The following is a 15,147-nucleotide window of genomic DNA, read 5'->3' on the forward strand; positions in this document are numbered from 1 at the left end:
CTATCCTGGTTTACTATGATCTTGCATTCACTCTGTACACCACTGTAACTTCAAAGAAGCATCTAAAACTTTTGTGTAAGACAGAACAGTTCCAGCCCTGTCTTTCTTCATCTAGACCTTTAAAATTATTCATGTAATCTGGACCACTTTGGGTTTCAAATTGTGTTTGAATGATGTGGATGTGGTGAGTTTTATTTTCCTTGTATTTATATTGCTTTGGAATATGTGGTTTAATGTTTAATTTTGTATTTAAAGCTTTTTATACTCATTTATTATAAACTGCTCAGAAAACTTTTTGTCATGGAGCAACTTACAAATAATATTATGCACATGTGCGCGTGCGCGCGCACACACTCAAATATATATGTTACATATAAATCAGATTTAGGGAGAGGATAATGTCATATCAGGGACGTGGGTGGCGCTGTGGTCTAAACCACTGAGCCCCTTGGGCTTGCCGATCAGAAAGTCAGCGGTTTGAATCCCCACGACAGGGTGAGCTCCCATTGCTCGGTCCCAGCTCCTGCCAACCAAGCAGTTCAAAAGCATGCCAAAAGAAGTGCAAGTAGATAAATAGGTACCGCTCCGGCGGGAAGATAAACGGTGTTTCCGCGCACTGCTCTGGTTTCTCCAGAAGCAGCTTAATCATGCTGGCCACATGACCTGGAAAAACTGTCTGCAGACAAACACCAGCTCTGTCGGCCTGTAAAGCGAGATGAGCTCCGCAACCCCAGAGTCATCTGCACCTGGACTTAACTGTCAAGGGTCCTTTACCTTTACCTTTTTTTAATGTCATGTCAATTCCCCCATACCACTTTAGTCAAATGCCATTTTATTACTCTATTTGTCTTTTTCTCTCCTCTTCTGTTGTTACTCTTCCTTTTTCTCTGCTGCTCAAATCATTCACTTCTCTTGAAATTCAAACCATGTGATGTTCTTCTTCAGCAGCTTCTGCGTTCAACACAAATTCACTGGATCCCGCCCCCCCCCTTTTGAAGCTCTCCGTGGGCTTGACTTACTGTACCTTTCTGCCACAATTTTTCACCAGGTCCTTTCCTGTGGCCTTGACTTCTTCAGAAGGTTGTTCTGTCTCAAAACCCTTCTCCCTTTCTTCACCTTAGATTTGGAATTCCTTCCTGAGAGTTTCTTTTGCACCATCTTCTCTAAATTCCTCCTCCAAATTCACATTTTCAGTGTTGCCTTTCACTTAATCCACATCCCCAAATAAAACTAAGCCTAACCATGTGTAGTTGAAATAGCTGCTATTGAGTGCTTGAAAACCTTGCCTCACTTATTTTTATCCCCTCCCCTTATTGTGTTGGGTTGTAAATTGGATTATAAAGTTCCTCTGTTGTAGCAAGCTGTGGTGTTGGCATAGGCACCCCCTTTGCCACTGTATCTGAAATGTTGTGCTTTCAGGAAGGATTTTCTTGCCTCTTCCTCAGAACAAGACACTGAGGCAGAAAGAATAGGCAGTGTGGGGGGGGCACTAGGTGGCGCATCGGAAGATGGCTGACAATAACATCTCTCCGACCCACACGAGGTAATTTGGAGGCTATGATGGGGGTAATTAGCCTCCTTAACCCCCCCAGGATTATGGGGGGGGGCGGCCCTTGCCTGCTGTGCCCTATACCACCCCCGAATTTGTGGGGGTGGGGGCACTAGGCACAAAGCCCTCCTGTGGGATTTTCGGCACTCCTCGACGCCGTCCCCGATTCGCGCCGCTGGTTGCAATGATCTTTAAAAGAAATAATTTGGACATGATTAATTGCACATACATCAAGGAAAAAGGGGAGTAAATACTGCTGACAGAAGAGATCTCTGATAACAAGACAACAATAAAATACGAGAAGAACGTCAAGATACGGTAATGACTGAGGGGGGAGGGGGGGGAAACCTGCCTCTACCTTTTTATGTGATTTAACAAGAATCCCCCTCCCCTAATGAGTCAGAAATTAAGGACTTAAGCTGTGGATTTAAGGCTGTGTGGAGATAAACTTTCGATCCAAAGCAATGTTTCAAGATGAAGCTGGAAAGCTAAGAGTTTTGGAGTGACGCAGTCAGGAAAAAATGCCGTTCGCCATTTTGTGAGGCATTGTGGGAGCTCTTGGGTCTGGGAAGAGAAAGAGAGAAATAGAGTTGTTTACATATCGTGAATCAACTCCTCGGTGGGACTTAAGAGCGACAAATGCCAAAATTTACGATGGATAAAGTGATGTTATCTACGAAGGAGATATATGGAAAGCATCTGGACTTAGTGGAGGAACGGGAAATCCACACAGGATTATTACACTTGCTATCGGCTTAAGGAGACTAACAGAAGAGATCGTAAAGGAAAAAGAGAAATTATACGAACAAGATATGATGTGGCAACACCAAGATAAGACTGGATAGAATTATGAACTTTGTTTGGACTGATTGGGACTGATTTGGACATTAACGCAGTAATAAGAAGATGATCTGAATTCCCCTTTGGATCTTGAAGTATGGGTTCCCCCAACAAAATTTAAAAATTTGGCTTTGTAATTCGGAATTTATATGATGTGATTTAATTTGATGTGATTGGCCAGTTAATAAAAATTATTTAAAAAAAGAAGAAGAAAGAATAGGCAGTGCGGGTGGCCAGGGGAAGAGGAGAACAGCTCCACTGCTGGTGCAAAGAGGAGGATGGGGTGGTGGGAATAGAAGGCAAGGGGGTAGCTGCCGAACCACCACCTTGGTCAGAAGAGGCTAACCTTTCTTCTGCTAACCTTGATAATAGTATATATATTTATAATAATTGTATATGTATCAAACAGTTTGGTATTTTTCCTACCGGACCACTTTTTTAAATAAAAAGAACTATCCCTTAAGTATTGTTTAGAAGTACCACTTATACTTCTACATTGCATTTCAATAATAGTGATCCAATCATTTATATGCGCATTGTTTTAGCAGTAGATTGACGGTGCTGTTTGCCTAAGTAGTATAGTACACATTTGTAAAACAGTAGAAGTAGATTTTCAAAGAGCCTCTGTAACAAAGACCAGATTTTAACGTGAGTGTAGGTTTAGATTCAAGAATCAAGAGGAAATGAATGATTGATACTTAATAATCCAAACCATTTGTACAACTGTGGGTTGTTACCTCCTACTGCACTGGTCTTAAATCTTTCCTTCTTTGATCATTTGAACAGGCCTGTATTCCTAATGCCTCTCCAGCAATATCAGGAATTGATCAGTGTTCTTCAGTTTCAAATTACAAACTACTGCATCAGAATTTGTGCTACAACTATTTTACAGGATGCCGAGAGTCACTACTGGGATGACTACAAAGCTTTTTATGAGGTGTGATGTTAAGTTTACTAGCTTTTCCTTTTACACAAATGTTTCTTTCTTCTGTTTTCTTCTTGATTAATTTGAAACATAGGTTCAATACTACCTGAAATCAAGGTTACATTTTAAGGTTGCTGATCTATAACAACTATGTGTGCATATGCCTCATTGAGTTCAATGGGCATTATGTGCATGCAGCAATGGTCATGAATAAAGGCCAAGCTATAATATTATGTAATTACAAAACAATATCAAGTCCTTCCAGATGTTTACATTCTGGTATGAGTACATCTTTGTGTGCTTTTTAGTACTCTTCATTTTTAAAACAGATGAATTAATTATTGTCTTATCTACACTCCTGTTAAATGTCCCCAATTGGTTGAATCAAGTAACTTCCAAACTTTGTTCCAAACTAATGTGCCATAAAAGAACTGCAGTGTATTGCAAGAAAGTATATACATAAAATAACTATAGTTTACTGTGATCCCAAAATATGCACCTGTAGAAGCAGCTGCCTGCTTCCTTTGAATGATTTGCTGCTTGGGAGCAGGGCTGGCCTGTAACATTTTGCCACTTGAGGAAAAATGCTCTGCCATGGTGGGTGTGCCCCACCACAGGTATAGCCCTACTGTGTTGCCATGCCCCCACATGGTGCACTCATGGCAGAGGCAGCAGCAGGACGCACCTGCAGAGCAGGAGGCAGCATGGGGGGCACCCACAGAGTGCAGTGGCAGTGTGCTCATCAGGCCCATATCTGCCCCCTGGGGCAACCACCTAATCTTGTTTCATGGGTGGGACAGCCCTGCTATCAAGGATTCATGACCAATCAACACTCACTGGAGCAATGAATTTTTCCATGGCTATGCACTGAGCTCAGTATTTGTTGGTGGATAAAATAATTAGCTAGTATGTGAAATGTAGTAATTCTGATATTGTCTTCTTTACAGAATATAAATATTTCAAAATGACAGTGAACCTTAATTTCAAACTCTGGATAGCTGAACCATAGTTAATGCCACAACCAAGGTGGGCAGTGGGGATTTGCACTCTAAAACAGATACAGTTTGCAGTAGCTTGTGGTGTGATGTGAAAACAATCTAGTGCAGTATCTCACCAACTAAATAGATGGAATACCTGCTTGGCTACCAAACTGAAATAAAGCTTTTAATGAAACAAACATCTGCTGCAATCTCCAAAACGTATGTTTTCTAGTTGTCAAAAATAAAGTTGTCTATTTGTAGATAATACTGAGTGGCTTATGTAGTACTGCCCAGCTGCCTGTTTCTTGACATACAATTTAAATAAAAGCCCACATCTGTTTTATTGTATGAAGCTTGCAAAAATAGCAGATGTTTACCCATTCAGATACTTTGACATAACAACAAATAGCAAACAGGAAAAGGTTCCCTGTAAATCTCAATGAGGATTCTATTTATTACCAAGAATCTACTTTGATATGAAATAACATGAATAATTTAAATAAGAACAATATATATTCTGGTATATTGGAAGTTTCAGATACTAAATATCAAATAACTACATAAAACACAATGAACCGAGTATAGGATATACACCCAGTGGAACATATATTTAAATGTATTTTAAATACTTTAATAAATAAATACTGAATTCAATTAAAACGGCTTCAAAATGGTTCATAAATTATTAAATAGTTTCTAAGAAAAGTGATATCCAACAAAGTCATACACAACGTAGATCCATTGAAATCAGTGTTCTTAAATTACTGAAGGTCACTTATTTCAGTGAGTCTACTCTGAGTATGATTAATATTGGATATCACCCTATTTATTTCTTTATTTATTTATTCATATTACTATTATTTTAACAATGTTTACTCATAATGCCTACTGATAATTTACTGCTATTACAGCAAATGTTCAACAGTTAATGACTTTACCTGTATATTATAAAATGCATGATAAAACATTAATAAAATGTCCACATATAAATCATTTAATTTGATGCTAATCTTGGAAGCATTATTTGCAGAGCTCTTCACTGGTAAGGTTTTTTAAAAAAATAGTTATGCTTCATTATAGTGACCCATAATAATAGAACTTCATAGTATGTTGCATATCAGACAGGAAATTATAATAATCTCTGCTATATGAAAAAAATCTGCAGAGGCATAAAATTGTCACAGAGTTTAGACTGTTACTATATTTGTTTCTGGTATTGTTAAAATATAATAAAATAGCTAAAGGATCTTTAAAAAGAATTATAACAATGAATGAACATTTACATTCAGCAAGGAACACTGGGTGTATTTTCAACTCTTTGGCTGTATTTATAGGCTGTCGGATTATAATGTCTGTAATCTATCAATGTAGGCAAATAAGTGTGTAAGTTAACTCATTCAGATGGTCTGTAGGTTATATTGTGGTAGGATTAAGGCTCTCAGCAAGGATCCTCTAATTTTTTGCCACGTGTACCTCCAAGGGGTACTTTAATTGTATGCATATCTACTCAGAAGTAGTTCCCATTTTGTTCAATAGGGCTTGTTCCCAGGTAAGAATGTGTACAACTTCAGCCTGAGTTACCTGTGCTACTTAAAACATAACTCAACTTGTAATGTGGATATAAATGCCCCATTTGGAAAACATCTACTTATGGCCTTCAGTGAAGAAGTTGGAGCACCTGGAGATGTATTAACTTGCTGGTGACAGCTGCATAGAAAGTTATTCTCAGTAGCAATTAAGAGTCTAACTAAGAGTAACTGCTTCATGGTTGGTCAGCCTTTTACAATGGGATTTGCCCTTGATCACAGCAGAGATGGTGAGTAGTTGTACACAATTTCATAAATTAGTAACTACACAGTACAGCATGCTTATCCAAAATAGGTTTGGGGAAGGTAAGTTTATGGTAGGTCAAATGTTTGTGGTTTTGGAAGAAAACTGCTTTCCCAGCTGAAACAAGACCTGAGTTGTTTTTGGGAGCGGAAATATGTTTTGCATCTTGCAAGGTTTCTGGTCTAGTTATTCAGCAGTTCATACTTTTCAACTATTTCCTCTCGGCCTGAATGGATTAGATTCACTGAATCCAACCTGACATTCAGGAAGATGGGTTTCTATTGTTTAACATTTGTTGGTTTTGCCAGGGGGAAAGATGCTCATTCTCCATCCAGATGTGGCATTATTTCTGCTGTGCTCTTCATCATGATCTATGGACTGTTCTACCCCCTGTGCTAGCCCAGGAGATTTTAACAGAAGTGCTGGAGGAATCTTTGGCACTCCTGGCTTGCAGATATTTTCAGGCCCAGCCCAGTTACAAGAGAACACCGCAGATAAGGTAATGATTGATTTGAATTTTGCGCTGTGGGTGATGTGAATGTATTATTATTGTTTCCTGTTCTGCTTATTGAGCATTCAGAACAACTTACATAAATTAAGATGAAATAATCATGAAATATCTTATTAAAGACAATACAAGCTAACAAAACTATACAATTTAACAAGCAATGAATATAAAAACGTTTTTATTAAAAGCCTGTTGAAATAAATCCATTTAAAGTTTTGTCTAAAGCACAAGACTGAGGAAGTCATCCAATCGTTTATAGAAGGTTAATTTTGTTTTATGCCTAAGCATTGTTGTTTTGTGCCTGAACTTTTTACTCTGTGAATGTTAAGTAAACTCTTCTGCATTCAAATGCAACAATACAACCATGGCTTAGGGATACACAAACAAGCTACAGTGAGCATTTGGCTTGCAAACTCATGCCTCCGTTTTTCTCTGGTGTAGCTGTGATGAGATTAGAAGCATCTGCTTCTGTTTTAGGTTAACATGGCATACAAACCTGAACTAGGGGATCACCACATTTTTTGGCCTGTGGATACATTTGGACTTTTGGGTGAGAACTATGGGCCATGTCCCCTCTGGCAATTTCTCTCCACTTTCCCCACAGAGGTACAGAAAGTGACTGCGTGCACCCCCCCCACCTATACATATTCTTTGCTTTTCCAAGTAATCTAAGTAAAAATTGGATCCAGTAGATCCAACTTAAGAAACCCGTGGAGTTGAAAGAGGAAGTATGAAAAATCATCACTCTCCTGCAGCTCTCTGTACTTCTCAAGGCAGAAGAAGGTAACCAGCTTAAACCACCTCATGACCAAGGGATAGTGAGTAGAAGGGGTGGCTGAAAGGCTTCATGAATACTTCAAGGGAAAATTTCAGAGCTGCCGTTGCTTCTCTTCTATAGGCACCTCATTAGCAACCTCTCTCCTAAACTGTGGTTTATTGAAACAAGTTAGCTTGATTTAAAATACTATAGTTGAGACATCAAGTTTGTCCAAGGTTATGTGCATACTGTAAATCAGAAGCTCTGCTGGAGCCCATGGTTTGCTGTGAATTGTTCTAAAAACAATATAATATCTCCCTGGAAACTTGTTTTTCATGCATGAAAAAGTGCTTTTTCTAGTCCTAGCTGTAGTTGCGTATCTTTTCAGTGTTCACCAAAATTGTATGCCTTTGATCATTCATACTGCAGCTTTTAACCTTTAAGTTCAATATGTTATATGTTTCCAAGGTTAGTTGTGGGCATGATATTCATCAAGGAGATGATAAAAACGGCTAATGACAGGAAGCAACTAGCAATGGAAGTAAAAGCTACAAAATAAATATATATGGTGCAATATACAAAGCTTTATTTTTACAGAAAAATAATAACATGGTAGACTGAAGCCAAAGCAGAGCAGATCCATCCTTCAAATGTCACATATTTTCCAACATCTAGGTACAAACTATAAAGGAACTTATTTTTCAAAATGTTGCTTGTGTGTATAACCTCATTATACAGAGGATTTATAGATTTCAGTATATATGAAAATACTTAGACTATTGTCTGTAAGCATACATAAAGAATGGAAACACCCTAGTGATTTCTAGATTTAATTTTCTTTATAATTAAGAAGAATGAGAACATACATACTCTATTGTGTAGCAGAGCAGGCTTTTAATATTAATTCTGGAATTAGAAGTATGATCAAATTCAGCTGCTAGAGTATTTGAGTCCTGATCTGTTTCTGCTGTTCTCTGCAGATTCTGTACTTTATTTGCTTTTTGTTGAAATCATGACAATTGATTCATTCTTCTTGAAAATCTGATAGGCAGATGTATACATTGTTTGGATAGCAATCCTGCCCTATTACAATCAAAATGTGAGCTTTGTCATTAATGCCAGTGGGATGTAGGTTGTATCCATAGTCTTTGCAATCTTTTTTTACAACTCACTGTTCCTTCTTTGTCATGCCAAAGACATTTACAGTGCCACGTTAACTGGTAGCTATGTAACTCTTAAACAGCTTCTGGCATATACTAGTTATCATAATATAGCATGTTCATAAAAAAGCAAGAAAGTAATAATAGAGGAACCATAGTGAAACAATGGGAGATGGGGCAAGTGGCAAAGAAATCATGGGAGAAAAGAGCGGGTACTCGGAAAGCACATCTGGAGCCCATGATGAAAAATCAATATAAAATGGAACTCGCATACTAAAGGAATGGGGAAAGGGCACCAGTTTCCAAAACTCTTTATATAAAATTGTGCCATGAATATTTAAACTAATGTCTTCCTTTTGCGGGTGGCGCTGTGGGTTAAACCACAGAACCTAGGACTTGCTGATCAGAAGGTTGGTGGTTCGAATCCCCGCAACGGGGTGAGCTCCCATTGCTCGGTCCCTGCTCCTGCCAACCTAGCAGTTCGAACCGGGTATAAAAATTTCTGAAGAAAACAGAAAAAGAACATATTCAATTTTCATTTTATAACAGGTGTAAGGAACAGAGAAATTAAAATATATTTAGTTGTAATGTTTTATTTGGTGTATTCAGAATTGGATAAAATTGCAAATTTTAGCAAATTATAATCCTAGCTTTCACATGTATAACAGTGCAAGTGGTGAATTCCTTCCTCATTCATATCTATGGAGGGAGCTAATCCACAGATAATCTTCATTTCTTGAAATCAATGGGGAAAGTGAAACATAAGAGCTCTGTGTATACTTTGGTAATGTTGTACCAGGGACAAGATTATATTATTATTACTTAAAATTCCTGATGATTTTAAATAATGTAAAAGAGTTCACTTGTATATAAAAATCCTTTCTGCATTGTAGCAGATTACTTGATTGAATGTGTTGAATTGCATGCCTCGATTGATTTCAGGGTTTTTGCTTTGTCTCTTACAGAATAGATGTTATAGCAATTCTGATGACCTGTGAAAGCATGCTGTGGTCAGTTTGCAGTTCTGTGCAAGAACTGTTGTTCCCACAAAAAGACAGAAATCGTCGTATTTATAAAATACACAAGTATTGCAACAATTTACTTGCAGCAGCTGTCTTTTTAACTGCACCATTGGAGAACCTGTATAAGTAAGTGTAATGTAATATTTTAAGACAAACAGACATTTATCCTATAGAAGGAGTAACAATCATCTATCTTTGTGTAATGGCTGGATTCCAGTATGGTAATGATGCACCAAAATCTGAACATTGGTTTCAACTGTGGATGGGAAGTGGCACTTGAATGTACATTATTTTACCCTGCAGCAGATTTGTTTGAGGAAAACAGTGTCATTAGAATCTGGTAAATTTGAAACCAGTCTATATTCAGTACTTTCAAGGCTGCAATCCTCAACATGCATACTAGGGAGTAGTTGAACACAGAGAGACTACTTCCAAATACACATGCATAAGATTGCGTTGTTAAGAATTTGGTAATAATAGCAAAGCCTCTAGCAATATCTAACTCTACTGCCTGCTTGGTCACATTCACACCATACATTTAAAGCACGTGGCTTCTTCCAAAGAATCAAGGGAACTGCAGTTTGTACAGAGTGTTGGAAATTGTAGCCCTATGAGAGGTAAACTACATTTCCCAGGATTTTTTGTGGGAAGCCATGTGCTTGGCGCTGTGGGTTAAAGCCTCAGCGCCTAGGACTTGCCAATTGAAAGGTCGGCGGTTCGAATCCCTGCGGCGGGGTGCGCTCCCGCTGTTCGGTCCCAGCGCCTGCCAACCTAGCAGTTCGAAAGCACCTCCGGGTGCAAGTAGATAAATAGGAACCGCTTACCAGTGGGAAGGTAAACGGCGTTTCCGTGTGCGGCTCTGGCTTGCCAGAGCAGCGATGTCACGCTGGTCACGTGACCCGGAAGTGTCTCCAGACAGCGCTGGCCCCTGGCCTCTAGAGTGAGATGGGCGCACAACCCCAGAGTCTGTCAAGACTGGCCCGTACGGGCAGGGGTACCTTTACCTTTACCTTATGTGCTTTAAATGTATGATGTGGATGTGACCAAGGCTGGGGCTGGGGCTAAGCCATCAGGAGGGCTGAAGCTCATTGCCCAGAACTCTGGAGAACTCCTGCCAGTCAGAATACAAAGCTAGATGGGCTTAGCATCCTAAGGGCCTAAGGGCCTTTGATCTGTTCTAATCCTAACAGGAGCAGGCCAGATAAAAGACTAAGGGCAGAAAAATATTTTTAAAAGTAATTGACCTAGAAGATAAAGGTTAATCCTAGAGCAGGCATAGGCAAACTCAGCCCTCCAGATGTTTTGGGACTACAACTCCCTTCATCCCTAGCTAACAAGACCAGTGGTCAGGGATGATGGGAGTTGTAGTACCAAAACATCTGGAGGGCTGAGTTTGCCCATGCCTGTCCTAGACAATAAGGAGAGGAGGACAAGGAAAGAGGCAGGAGTTTGAGGGGGGAAAGGGTAAGTGGGAGAGAGAATAAGCACATGACCAAAAGTCCCAAATGGAAGGCACATGATGAAATGTACACATGACCAAAAGCCCCCAAAGTGAGGAAGGCTGTTAATGAACTACAATATAACTAAACAGTATAGTATCAAGACTGTTCTTTTTTAAAAAAGGGGACCTCAAGTTTGTAACCTCTTTTGAGTCTATTATGTTAGGTGGAAGGTGAGATTCAAACTGAGATCTTTTAAATACATTAATAAAAACAAATCTCTCGGTTTATCTCGTAGCATTTTTGAGACTTCTCAGTATAACTTCATAACATTGGAAGGAGCAGGCATGCTGATTTTAATTCAAAACACACTAAGAAAAGGAACCATATTTCTTTGTACAATTCTAACTGCTGTCATCTACTAAACTCCATATTTTAGCTGTTGGGAAAAATATTTTTTCTTCCAACTCCTTGTGCATTCGTATCCTGATACACAGCCCTTTGAGACTGTAAACAAAATAACACAACATGGCCATTTCTAAGCTTAAATCCAGAGGGTTTTTACGTATTGTATCCAAGGAAAATCACAACAAACTTATTATTGATCAAGCAACAGTTGTAGATCTAACATTCCATAAACACATGCTAGTGATAGCTATCTGTGTTTCCTTGGAGAACTGAAACCTGCTTTGCAATCAATAAACTACATCAAGTAAGTGACACACACGACTCAAGACAATCTGTCCTGAAGCCCTTCAGAATATGGAATTCCTTCTATTCTTTCAAATAAGAATTTGTGTTTGTTTGTTTGTTTGTTTGTTTGTTTTCAAATTGTATATTTTAATACATGAAGGAAATAAACGAAATAGAGAAAGTGATATCTGCTATTTTTGAAAAAATTGAAATGTGTTCACTAAGGTTGAAAAGTAGCTCATCTTTGAAAACAATATTTATTTAACTGACGTGCTAGCTCAGGTCATATATAGAATATATCTATTTTGAATTGTTTCCTATGAGTCTGTAATGGTTCTAGGGGGGTTGCTCATGCGTCAGTTGCTGCCACTCTTGGCTTGGTTGCCTGGTTGAACCCTTTCTGTCTGGACAGCCCTTCACTTCGTGGCTGTCTCAGTCGCTGGCAGAATCCGTCAGTGGGTGTTTCTTAAAGTTCTTCCAGCAAAAAAGTTCTTTGACGCCAAGTCTCCTCCTACTCTCCCTGCACGGAAGTCTTCTGCGCAGGGAGGGTGTGGGCAGCGGAGTACCCGTGCTCTCCCCACTAGTCTCTGGTGAAGAGTCCTGGAGCCTTTTCTCCGATTCCCCCATCTGCCCCCCTTCTCTCCTGGTGTTACGTTGATTTCCTACCCCAGCAGATAGGCTGCCTCTCTCCCTGCTGGGACCCTCTCCAGCATCGCTCTGGAGCCTTCCCTCCGCCTCTGGCTCTGATGGCAGTTCCCTGACAGAGTCACATACCATTCTTTCCTAACACTGATATAAATATTTTTGACTTGCAATTTTAAACAAAACCTCCTTCTCTTTCTTGCCAATCCATATTTTTTTCCTGGCCTTTGTTCCTACCCACCATTTTGTTTGGTCATTTCCCTTGCTGTTCATCCTTCCTTCTTTTTGGCCTATGTATTGTTTCTCTTTCCTCCCTTATCCATCTCTGACTTGGTGGGGGGGATGTGTGGAGGCAGGTAGTCCCCATTCTTCGGGGCTTGGTTTGCTGCTTTTCCAGCCACAAAACTTAATCCACCATACCCATATACCACTGCATGTGTTGACAGCAAGACCTGATACATTTTCAACTACGACAGCAGATTTTTCTTCAAAGGATGCTCCCAATCAGCCCTGGTTTTCATTACAGCAAGCCTGATGCTTCTGTGCTCTGTCAGTCCTCTGCCTTAACTGCCCAAATGGCTATAGCCCCTAAAATTCTTAGGACACCCCCCCCCGTGCCTCCCCAAACCCAAAAGAAAACCACTTCCGCTACTGTAGCAGTTGCTGATGCAATTAGTACCAAGGCAGTGCTGGATCAGCCGCCACACAGGGTGCAATATATGGGACATGAAAAATCTACCAGCAGCAGTGCCTATCTCCCTTTCCCTGTTCTTTGACTGATCACTGCACGGCAGAGACAGTGATCGGGATCTGATGGATGAATGGGAGCCAGAGTGGCAGAATTGTTTAACTCTTCCCAGCAATTCTCTGAGAAGGAGTCTTACAGCTGCCCTATTCATGCTTTTGGCTTTCAGTACTACTACTGTTGACTTGACACAGGCATCACTTACCTCCTCAAACAGGTTCAACTGGCTTTTATTCCCAGCCAAAGTATTTTTTAAAGAGGGCATCCCTATATGTCCTCCTGTGGTACATCATTTTCATTCGTGGAACTTAAAGAAGGTTCTGCAGACTCTTGTGTTCAAACCATTCCAAACTGTTCCATTCCACGTCCTTTCTCATAAGGTCCTCCTTTTGGTGGCCATCACATCAACATGGCTTATTTTGGAATTGAGTGCCTTATGCATATTCCTGAAAGACTGTGTGGAAAGACTGTGATTCTTTGTATGGATCTATCATTCATGCCTCAGGCAAATACAAGTTTTTACTACAACCAGAACCTCCTTCTGGCCTAACCGGATTCATCCCTTAGAGAAGGCCTGACACATAGTGGATCATCTACTGGGTGCTTAAAGTCTGTATCAGCCAGACTAAGGACTTCAGGTTGACAGAGGTGTTGTTTCTTCCTTTCCACCCTCTTGGGGTAAGAAAAGCTAGCATGCTGGCTGAGGGTATGTATCATCTTGGCTTATGACTCTCTCAAGCTGCCTGCCCTGCAGAATATCACAACCCATTCCACAAGGTCTGCTTTTACTATGGCAACATTTGCCATCAATTATCTTTTTATTGGCATCCACAGAGCTGGCACTTGGTCCACACCAAAAACTTTGGATAAACATTATAAAATGGTCTTCTGTGAATCTGCTGACGCCTCTTTTTGAAAATGTGTTTTGCAGCAAGTGGTTCTGTAGTCTTAGGTGTCCTGGAATTGCCTGCATTACTGGGACTCCTTTGGTACATCCCACCTGCTGTACTGTCACTCAGGGGAGACCAAGAGTTCCTTTTCTGGTTCTTGGCTTTAGTGGAGGTAAAGCCAACAGTGTTGAAATGAGCAGCTTATATGTGCCAGTGAATGTAATTATCTGAGACGCCCATCTGCAAGTATCATGGAAGTATTGCCTGAAGTTGGAATCAACCTTGACATCATTGGAGTGTCAAACATTCCTGAAAATTCATTCTGGCGGTTAATAAATTATCATGACTGCAATCCACAACAATTCAATTTTGCTGTCAATTTTAATAGGAACCTATGTTACCTGTTCAGTTTTATTGCCAATATGTTGTATTCCATTAAAAAATAAAAGACTCCCATCTTTTTATTTAAAAATCTCATAGAACGCTCAGTTATCCTAATTTGTTTTAATGCTATCAGCATGTAAATGCTCCTTTTCATAATCTTTGCAGACACTCAAATTCTAAAGGAATTTAAATGAATTTAATGTTTATACTTTTCACATATTCTTGGTACAAAGTAAGTCCAGTAAAAAGCATATTGATGAATAAGTCAAGGTGTACCAAACTATCTCAGCTGTCTCCAATATTAATTTCCAGTTTATTTTCCAACATCAAATTATTTAAATTCTATAAAGCAACAGTGTTGGGAATTCATCATTTATGCATCTCATCATTTCACACTGGCACTGAGATTTACAAAATCAGTTCTCACCTTGTCATACGCTACAGGAGAATAGCACAACTCAAACATGGAATATTGCTCTTGTATCAAATACTTTCACAGATGCTTTCCCCAGCTTTTGAGACAAGAGGCAGCTGCTATAGGATATTTTATACATAAAGAACATTTCCTAATAGCTGTGGTTATGCACTAATGATTAAAGTAAGAAATTTAAGCTGAATATATTTGTCTGTTAGTAGTATTTTCATTACTAGTAATGGACAGTGGGGGCAACCAGGTTATTCACTGGTGTTTAGGCTGCATATCCATTTGAAAATTACTTTAGAAAAATGTCTGGAATGTGTTCCAATGAAGACAGGGGGGCATTCAGTATCCTTCTGTACCAC

At 39.5% G+C, this 15,147-nt stretch overlaps 1 protein-coding gene across 4 annotated transcripts in view; it reads left to right on the top strand.

Moving 5' to 3' along the window:
- The window catches only part of KIAA0825, a 190,647-nt gene that overhangs the window by 45,088 nt on the left and 130,412 nt on the right, over window positions 1-15,147 (top strand). For all 4 annotated transcript variants that reach the window (XM_079995309.1, XM_079995311.1, XM_079995310.1 and 1 more), the window contains 3 exons: window positions 3,176-3,326; window positions 6,433-6,623; window positions 9,515-9,697. In XM_079995309.1, the coding sequence (XP_079851435.1) occupies window positions 3,176-3,326; window positions 6,433-6,623; window positions 9,515-9,697 (525 nt within the window). The remainder of the gene's footprint in view (window positions 1-3,175; window positions 3,327-6,432; window positions 6,624-9,514; window positions 9,698-15,147) is intronic.

This window comes from Podarcis cretensis (assembly GCF_951804945.1).
Source record: "Podarcis cretensis genome assembly, chromosome: 11".
Classification (NCBI taxonomy): Eukaryota; Metazoa; Chordata; class Lepidosauria; order Squamata; family Lacertidae; genus Podarcis; species Podarcis cretensis.